The sequence below is a fragment of the Hydra vulgaris genome, chromosome 04 (genome assembly GCF_038396675.1).
Source record: "Hydra vulgaris chromosome 04, alternate assembly HydraT2T_AEP".
NCBI classification, from domain to species: Eukaryota; Metazoa; Cnidaria; class Hydrozoa; order Anthoathecata; family Hydridae; genus Hydra; species Hydra vulgaris.
In genome coordinates, this window is record NC_088923.1 from 4,845,907 (window position 1) to 4,856,361 (window position 10,455).

General features: G+C 27.8%; 1 protein-coding gene across 1 annotated transcript; it reads left to right on the top strand.

Annotated features, from left to right (window-relative positions):
• The first annotated feature begins 9,333 nt into the window (after window positions 1-9,333).
• On the top strand, window positions 9,334-9,897 carry LOC136079133 (uncharacterized). Its single transcript, XM_065794851.1, has one exon. It carries the CDS (start codon window positions 9,334-9,336, stop codon window positions 9,895-9,897), a length of 564 nt encoding a protein of 187 aa, XP_065650923.1.
• Window positions 9,898-10,455: the final 558 nt, after the last annotated feature.

Consider the following 10,455-nt stretch of genomic DNA (forward strand, 5'->3'; position numbering starts at 1 on the left):
AAACAGAAAACAATATGTACAATTTGAAAATTTAGAAACGACCAAAAAAACTGTAAATTGCGGAGTCCCACAGGGTTCTATACTTGGACCCATACTTTTTTTACTATACATAAATGATTTGTCTTCAACATCAAACCTATTAAATTTTATTTTATTCGCAGATGACTCAAATCTTTTTTATTCTCACAAAAATATTGAAACACTTTTTACAGTAGTAAATGAAGAATTAAAAAAAGTAAATGAATGGTTTATATGCAACAAATTGTCTTTGAATGTTCAAAAAACTAAATTTTCTCTTTTCCACAAACCAAGCAAAACAATGGAAATACCATTTATTCTTCCCAATCTTTTGATGAATAAAACTAACATCAAAAGGCAAATATCTGTAAATTTTTTAGGTGTGAACTTTGATGAAAAGCTATCTTGGAAAGTGCATTTAAATTCTATAGAAAAAAAATTTCAAAAAGCATTGGCATGATCTATAGAGTTAAGCCACTTTTAAATTTTAAGTCCTTAAAAAGTTTATATTTTTCCTTTATACATAGTTACTTAACTTACGGCAACATCATGTGGGCAAGTACTAATTACACTAAGCTAAAAAAAACTTTATAGCAAGCAAAAACATGCTGCTAGAATCATATTTGGATCTGGTAGAGTGGTTCCTTGTGAACCTCTTTTACGTGTAATTGGTGCCCTGAATATTTTCAAACTTAATATCCATCTTGTTCTACTGTTCATGTATAAAACAAAATATGGACTGTCCCCCAAAATATTTGAAACTTATTTTAAAGTAATACACCATAAATATGCTACAAGATTTTCCGCTAACAACTTTGTTATACCAAAATCTTATTCTAAACAAGTTTCTTACTCAATTCAGAATCGCGGACCGCTTTTGTGGAAAATTTTCCAAACATTGTTTCCGGAAAAAAAAAATCTCTTCATCAGTTTAAAACTGATTCAAAACAGTTTTTTTTTAAACGCAGATTTTGATTTATATTATTATAAGTCTTTCTTTTAAAAATAGATCAGATATATAATTTAAAAACTGAAAAACAAGTTAATTATTCGTATTTTCGTAATTATCCGAAAGAAGAAAAAAAAAAAAAAAAAAAAGGTTAAAATTTTTTGACAATAATCATTATCAAAAATCACATTTTCTCGCTTTTTATTTTATTTTTTGTGCGTATTTATATATATATAAAGTTATTATATATTCACTTTTACTTTTACCTAATCTAGTTATGATATTTTACTTTATCTTTTATATATTTTACTTAAAATATATATAAAGTTTTATATATTAACTCTTACTTTTACTCAATCTATTTATTATATTATGTATTAAACGATATTTTAATTTATTTATTATATATCTTTTGTAAACATTCATTTAATTTTTCTTATATGTTATATATTTTTGAAGCAACTTTGTAAAAATTATAAATTGTAACACGGTGCTTAGCGATAAGGCAAATTATGCCTTCTTCTTGCTCCGGCCATTAACTTATTTGTAAATTTATGGAAACTGTCAAATTTGTTAAACGGCAAAATAAAATAAAATAATAATAATAATAATAATAATAATAATAATAATAATAATAATAATAGATCGAGAACTTCTATGGTAAAATCCTAACTAGTGCTACAATATTTTTATTGACTTTTATAATCAACTAATTAAGAGATTTGTACCAACTAAAACTTTTTTCAGATCTTTCTTAACTTATCCAAATCAGTATCCAGTTGGAAAAAATAAATATATTTAAAAATGTCTATTTAAAACAACGATCATAGGATCTAAATCAAATAAACCTAATCTTAAAACTGAATTCATCAAACAATACAAACTAATAAATTAATTAAAAATTAATTAAAAAATAATAAATAAAAATGAGCAGTTTTATAATATAAAAAAAGTCAATGCACGCAAAAAAAAATTCAAAAATCTTGTACTCTTAGATTAACAAACAGAGAAAAGTAAAAACTGACTTCAAAACAGTGTTTGATCCTGACTTGGGTATCCAATACCAGACAAAAATCAATACCAATGTTTCGGTGTTATAAAATACCGAGATTAAAACCGGTATTAAAAAAACAAAGACCATGCAAAGCTTTGTCTATTCTGCACCGCAACTTGTTTACAGTAACACCAGCTGCAGAGAATACTTTTTTTTATTCAACGCTAGTTGGCAGAACCGAAAAAGAAGATCATAAAATTGTTGGAGATATTGTTCCTGCGCACTGCCATTTTCAAAGATTCTTGTTGTTTACCGACAAGCTTATAGTTCATTTAATTACAAATGGCTTTGTACCTCTCTTTTTTCATTGATTTCTCAGAATTAACTCCTTTATCAATCTCAACTTCTCTAACTAAAAAAGTGAAAAATTTCCTAGACTCAACAGCAGTACTTCAAACCCAAAGTCTTTTCTGATTTACAATACCCAAAAGTGAATTGAGATTACTCGCTTTCGATACGCGTGGAAAACCAAAACTAAAAAGTTTTAGTTTCTAATATGATTATCTAGGCCTTTGTGCAGATAATAAATTAAATCGGACAACTCCGTTTTAACGCACTGAGAAATTCTTTGCTTAATGATGACTCTCAGCATGTCAAAAATAAATTTCATTGCTACATCCGCAGAAAGCATCTTTGTAACAAAGTGACTAAACGGCTAATTTTACCAGCAAAAGTGTTGAGATAATATCTAAAACTGTTTTAAAATTGGTTTCTATAAAATTTATACTAAGTTTTGAATTTATATCTGATTTTTGAATTATTTGAATTTGTAAAAAAGTTCGAACTAACAGACTATTCCATATAGTTTTGAAATACAATTTTTGCGCACTTCTTACACTTTGCATTATGTCCTTTTTCATCTTTGAGAAAGAAAAACCTGAATTTTTATGTTTATTAAGATTTTTTTTATTTATATTAAGACTTACTATAACATTGAGATTAGCTAAAAACTGTTTTCGATGGTTCACTTTGCGACATTTATAGTGGTATTTTTTTGTCAGAAATATGATAGTGTTTTGAAAGGAGTGATATCTTCGTCTCATGGGCATGTTAATTATTTTTCCCTTTAAATTCAAAGTAAAATTATTTGTTGTTTGACAAAAATTTTAAAAAGAAAAATTATCAATGATATTAATTTAGCATCTATATTTTTCGATGACCATCGCTGTTACTCAAGATTTGTCTAAAGCAAACCATTCAGTTTGTCAAAATTTTTGATAACATGAATAGATTTTCTCTTCTAACACTAATCAGTTTTATGAAAACTGCAGACATTTAAATAGGTATTTCTTACACAAACTTTCATGCTCATTCTAAATATGTAATCTAAATTTTTGTACCACATCAAGGTTTTTTGCAGTTTAACGTTTAATAATATAGGAACAAATCAATAAACCATCAAAAAAATATACGATGGATAATAAACTTCAATCATGCAGAAAACTATTGGAAGTTAAAAAAATCTTATTATTTCGTCCATGAGCAGCACCAGGATTATGATGTTTCAATGACAAGAAATAGTCTACCATCATATTGACATTTCATTGATCTTTGTATCAACTCTCCATTGCACAAATTTTCTGATGGAAAATTTCACACTGCTCTTCACTGCATACACTAAGATTGCAGAAAAGTGCTGCAAGTGACGGGGTAAAAAAATAAATATAAATATTGATATTATGACGTCTAACACCCGCTTAGTACTAGTTGCCGATCTTTATATTTTTGATATATTTTGTTAGAAATTTAATAAGATAAAAGTTTACAGTAAAAACTATGCTTTGCAGAGGTTGCAAAAATTGCTTTATAAAAATTGTCAATGGACACTATACTTTGCAGGATATGAGAAAATTGAATAAGCTAATAGGTTCACACTATTAAAAAGAGAAATCTGATTCGTTTAAAAAATAAAACTTTTTTAAAAATCTAAGTGTAAACTATACTTTGCAGCATTTGCAGTAGTTATTTGATTGTTGCAAATATACTCCGTCCCATTAACATGTATTTCCTTTTAGTCATTATAGAGGGATTTTTGAATTTTAATGTTTAGCATGGCTTATAACTTAATTGAGGATGTTTAAAAAGATTAAAAACTGATGATCTTGTAAGTTTAAATATGTTTTATGAAACCTTATTGGATAAATTCATTAGCAACAAAAAAAAAATGGTCACTAATGAAAATCTTTAAAGTCGTTTTGTTGATGGCACATTAAGAAGAAATATGTGTGGAGAAGTTTGTATACCGTCTTACTTAAAAGACAATAAAAAGCATTGTATTGCTCTAAGATAAGTCACTTAAATTTTTTTTATAAAAATAATTATCTTACTATATTTTAATACAATAAGTTAATTGTTTTGATCTAAAATTTTATACTTTTTTGGTAAAAATATTTAATGTTAATATCGTATTAATCTAAAAAAAATTTGACTCGTTGACTAATTAAAAAGCGTCAAAACCAGCAAATGATATTGACATGTAGGTATTTAATATTTACATAAAAATTTTAAAGAAATACTTTTTTGATAGAATTGTCTTTAGGTCGGAAGCATCTGGAAGTCGTATGAACAGTTCTGCCTCATTATTTTTTGTTGCTGACAATACACTGATAGATGTATTGAGAGTTTTAACATCCCTTTAAATTTATATACATGCTGATTTTTACTGTAAGCATCCTTTATTTTCTGAAATATTTTTTAATAATAGTTCTCACTTTATTAATCTCAAAAGTTTATTATGCATGTCAGTATCTCATTCTGCATTAGATTCTAGCTTTGAAAATAGTAATATTATTAAAGCTGAAGCAATCGCAAACTGTAAGAGCACAGAAAAATGGGCTGGTTTTTTATGTTTGCTAGGTTTATCATCGGTTCTTTCATGTAATATTGTTTCCTGTTACCCAGATTTTGGTGTTAAAAAATAAAAAATATTTTTTACCTTAATCTATCCTTAGATTCTTTCATAAAACAAACCCAGGCTTGAAAACTGTTAGTGTAGTTTTTCAAAATACATCTTGTATTCTAAAATCAAATTTTCTTTTCAATCAGTAATGTCTTCTTCTCAATCAGCAACATCTTCTCAATCATTAACATCAAAAAAAGATTTTTCTTCTTACCCAAGAACATCTAAGGACAGTGTTCTATCAAAATCTTTTTTTTTCCCACAATCTTCCAGCATCGGGAATGTACCTAATTTTAATAAAAACGTTATTTTACCACCTATAGAAGTACCAAATTCTGTGCAATCTTTTGAGCAAAAGGATGTTGCTTTCTTTAGACAAATGATTGAATTTTTATCTGACAATAAATTTTTTTTATTAACTAAAAATATGTTTATACCTGATAGAGATTATACTAAAAGATTCTGGTCATCAGTTTAGATTTCTTTGGTTGAAAGAGTTTTCTTGGCTGAGGTATTCTAAAAGTACTGATGGGGTTTTTTGTTTAACTTGTGTATTATTTGGCAATAAATTCAACTAAGATCACGTAAGTTAACACATTTGTATTTGGAACCTTTCAATAAATGGTCTGATGCTATTTTGATCATTTTCAAAGCATGAGTCAACGAAAAAATGCTGTAGTGAAGAAGTTAGTGAATCTATTTTATCTAAAGTTTGCAAAAATGTTTTTTTATCAATTATTGCAGATGAAGCTTGTGACTTATCGAATGTCACTAGTTTTACGATTTGTTGATAGTGATTTTAATATCAGAGAAGACTTTATTCAATTTATTTATTGTAGTGAAGGGACTAAAGTAAAAGATTTATTTAATGTTCTTTTAAATTGTGTAAGCAACTTGAATCTTGATATAAAAAACTGTAGGGGTCAAAGATATGACGGAGCTGGTTTTGTTTCTGGGTATATAAATGGTCTTTTTGTTTAAGTTCTAAATATAAATTCAAAGGCTCTGTATACACATTGTCATAGCCATTGACTAAACTTATCTGTTTGTGAATCGTGTAATGTCCAATTAGTCTCAGAGGTTTTTGATAAAGCTTGTGAACTTTCTTATTTTTTAATTATTCAGAAAATAGACAAAGGGTTTTAGAAGCTAGCATTTTAGAGCTTGAACCTCAAACAAATAAAAAAAAGTTGAAGGATGTCTGTAGAACTAGATGGATTGAGCGTATAGATGGTTTAAACACTTTTCTTGAACATTATTTATCTATTTTCCATGCTTTATTTACCATGGCTTCCCCTGTGTGTTCTTTTAACAAATATATATAAAAAATCTACTTTTTTAAATTCCATTAGCATTAAAGTTTACTACTGATATAAAAACGAAACGAGTGTGAAAATGAAAGTAACTTGTTTATAAAGTTTACCGCCTCTGTTTTTTCATTGTTTACGCATTCTGAATGGAATAAATTATTTTTTCAATAAGGCCGAATAAGACCAGAGTATTTCAAAAAATGGTACTGGATACCGAAAACGGTTTTTTGAATAAGGCTAAAAGTTATGATTATTTATGCAAAGACGGCTCTGGTAGAAAAATTAACACTACAAAAGTTTATCTGAATCTAACGTGACATTATTGTTAAACATACTCATTTAGGTGTGGTATTGAAAATAATAACTTCAATTTTCATAAAAAATTGGTTTTTCATGGATAATTTTTCCAAAACATGTCTGATTATAAATGTCAAGTTACATTCATTAAAAACAAACACCAATACGTGCTTTTATGAAAAAATCAAATCCATAGACTTATCTATAGCCGACCCCCAAGGCTCTTTATGTTGAAAACTACATCTTTTCTAAATAAAACTACGCTTGACAATTTGATGTAGTTACATAACTTTTACCAGATTATAATAGTGGCTAAAATAATCTTTCCATGCATACCAAATATGTCATACTTTTTGATGAAAAAACTTACATATATTGTAGTTGAAAAAATATATATTTTTGTTCGGAAAAACGTATACCAGAGCTTAGTTGCATTGAGTGACTGAGAAGTTAACTTTAATATTTAGATAAATTTAAAATTACCAAATGCGCATTTGCTTTTTTTTTCTACTATTGAAATCTTAAAAATATATATATTGTAGTATAAAGCTTCGTTTTAAGTAACATAAATAATTTTGATAGTATTTCATAAAACGATTGTCATGATTTTATTAAATAATAGTCGAGCATCTGCCGGCGAGAGACATTAACATCATTATCAACTAATTAACATTAGTAGTTTATAAAATGATTTTAAATGAAATGAAATGAATGAAAGATATAAAATGATGCAAATGAGATATAAAATGTGCAATCATTTTCTTTTTCAACGTCAGTAACGATTGAAGTTCTTATTTAACTATTATTTAAAATTAATGTATGTAACGAAGAACATTTTCTCCTTTTTTTTCATTTATTTTTCTCGTAACCTTTTCCCGCAATTTCTGAAGTCATAGCAATAAATGAGTTAACTTTAAATAAATTTCAAATTAACAATTTGAACATTTTTTATATTATTAAATTGTAAGAGAATCGTCAAACATCACAACTTCAAAATGGAGGCGACTAAAAAGAGGCAAACAACACTTTCATTTTTAACACAAGCCGAATCGGAATTAAAACCACCTGTTGAAAAGAAGAAAAAACTTAATAGTAGAAAATTACAGCTAACAACAGCTCAAAAATGGGTAAACACTACTCTAGCAAAATATAATGCAAATGAATGGCTAGAGATATTATATAATGGAAATTGTGTTACAGCATTAAAATGCACTATATGTCGTCGGTATACTAAACAAATTGATATTTATAAAGGATATACGCTAAAATGGGGAAGCGATGAAGGTAGTTGTAGGATACAGCATAGTGCCGCAGTTGAACATGCAAATGGTTTGCCACATCAAAGAGCCTATGAATTAGCAATGAAAAGTAAAGGAATGAATGTAAGCGAACGAAATGATAAATTAAGCAACCTGAACAAAGAAATACGGCAAAATGATATTTTATCGGGTCTGAAAACCATGACCACGAAAAATCTAAATTTAACAAGAAAAAAATTTGAGGTAGCATTTTATCTATAAAAAATATTTTATAAAGTAATATACTTTTTTACATGCTGGTTTTTTATACAATTTTTATACAAAAGTACAAAAGTTTTTTATAAAACAGTGTTTTGAGTAATAAAAACTTTTTATAAAATAAAATACTTGTGCAATAATAAATAGGAACACGGTGGATTGCACATAAAATTCAAGCACTTGAGATGATCTTAGACAAATATGGAGTATATATGAAACATCTCGAAAACATGACTGCAGATTTAAGTTTTACCAAGCAGAAAGAGCAAAGTTTAAAGGGTATCATCAGCAGTGGAATCATGGACGAATACTTCTTTATATAGCATTATTTATAGAAGTTTTATCGCCAGCAAAGTTGTTATCTTTATCTTTTTAAAGCAAAGAAATTGTTTCCGTAGCATCATCTGGATTTATTGAACAAACTAAAAAACAGTTAAGTCGCTTGAAGAAAAAAGAGTTTAATGATTTACCAACAGTCAAACGTTTCCTTGCAAAAGTAACAAACAACACTGGAAAGTATTCATTCCAGGATGTTGAGCTTCATGACTTTACAAACGCACTAACTTTAGTTAAGAATTCGAAATCAATGATTGTAGCGTTAATTCATAGAAAAGCGTTTGGAAACACAAAATACAGTTCCTGATTTGTATGGAATGTTAATCCTAACGGGTAATGCGGAAGTTATCGGACAAATCCTAATTTCATTATTTGAGCATAATAATTAGTTTTTGTGGTTTTATGCGTAGGCATAAACGTTCTATAAAATATAAAATTTATTATTTGAAACACAATTATTTAAAATGAGGTCAAATGCAGCTGAACGAGAATCTTTTCGAAAGCGACTAAAAATGTTTTTTGTAAATAAACCTAATATAAAAAAAAAAAATCGTAAATCATTTTGAAAAGGAAGGATTTGCTCCAAGTACAATATATGATAACCTAAAAAGACTTGGAACTGTTCAATTGTTTTCTGATAGAAAGCAGCCTTGTCGTCCGACATCCTGGACTAGAGAAAAGAAAGCCGAATTAACGAGACTTGTCAACAATCGAAAAGGGGTCAGTCAGAGAAAAATAGGTATTAAATTCGGTGTAAATCAATCAACAATTGATCGTCAGTTAAAAAAAATGAATATTAAATATAGAAAACGCGAAAAGACTCCAAAATACATTATAGAACAACAAATAAAGGCAAAGAAAAGAAGCAGGAAACTAGTTAACACAAACTCTATAACACAAAATCGCTTCTAATCATCGATGACGAAAAATACTTTTGTTTTGCAGGGGACAACATGCCTCGAAATTCTGGATACTACACAAACAACAAAAAGACATGCCCAGAAAGTGTTCATTTTATAGGAAAAAAGAAATTTCCAAAAAAATTATTAATGTGGATAGCCATATCTGACCGTGGTATGTCCGAGCCATTGTTTCGCACTTTCCAGGCTGTAGCGATCAATTCATCAATCTATATTAATGAATGTTTAGAAAAACGACTTCTTCCATTTATTCACAAGTATCATGGAGACTTCAACTATTTATTTTGGCCAGATTTAGCAAGTTCTCATTATTCTAAAGATTCTCTAAATTGGATGGACCAATATGTCTATTACGTTGATAAAGAATCCAATCCCATAAATGTACCTCAAGCACGACCAATTGAAAATTTTTGGGGACATTTGGCACAGAAGGTTTACGAGGGAGATTGGCAAGCTTCAACAGAGCAAGTTTTGATTGATCGCATTAAACTAAAACTACAAGAAATTGATTTAAACTTTTTACAGTCGCATATGAAAGGCGTCAGAGCAAAATTGAGATCAATTGCAGATGGTGGTGTTTTTTCATATAAAAAATAATATATTTTTATTAAAAGATAAATGCTTTATTTAAAAAAAATATAATAGTAGTTTGTTTTTTTATTTATAAATAAGTTATTGACGTTTTTATTTTGTCCGATAACTTCCGCATCACCCGTTAAACACTGGTGGCTGATTTTAAAATAACACTAATAATTCATTTGCTGATGATAACATCTAAAAATTGTATGGTTTTTATAATATGTCGTTACGTTATGCTGGCTTCACTGGGAGTTTAAATAATATGTTAGATGCTTCGCATAACTTAGTTGATTACACTTTTAAATATTTGGCACCAGATAAAACTGAGTACCGTAAAGTATGGTATCAAATTTTTTCAAGTTCTACGAAAAAAAAAACAACTATAAAAACATTAATTGATTTAGAAACATCATCAGACGAGTCTTTAGATTTAAAATCGTCTTTCGATGAAACTTTGGATAATAAATCAGATGAAACGTATCTTTAAAAAAACATTTTTAAGTTATATAAAACTTTGTTTTTTGTAACTTAGGCATTTATTATAGTAGTATTACATAAAACGATACTTGATTAAGT

Excerpts from the sequence above, each read along its gene's own strand:
- LOC136079133 (XM_065794851.1), top strand. The coding sequence starts at position 9,334 with ATGCCTCGAAATTCTGGATACTACACAAACAACAAAAAGACATGCCCA.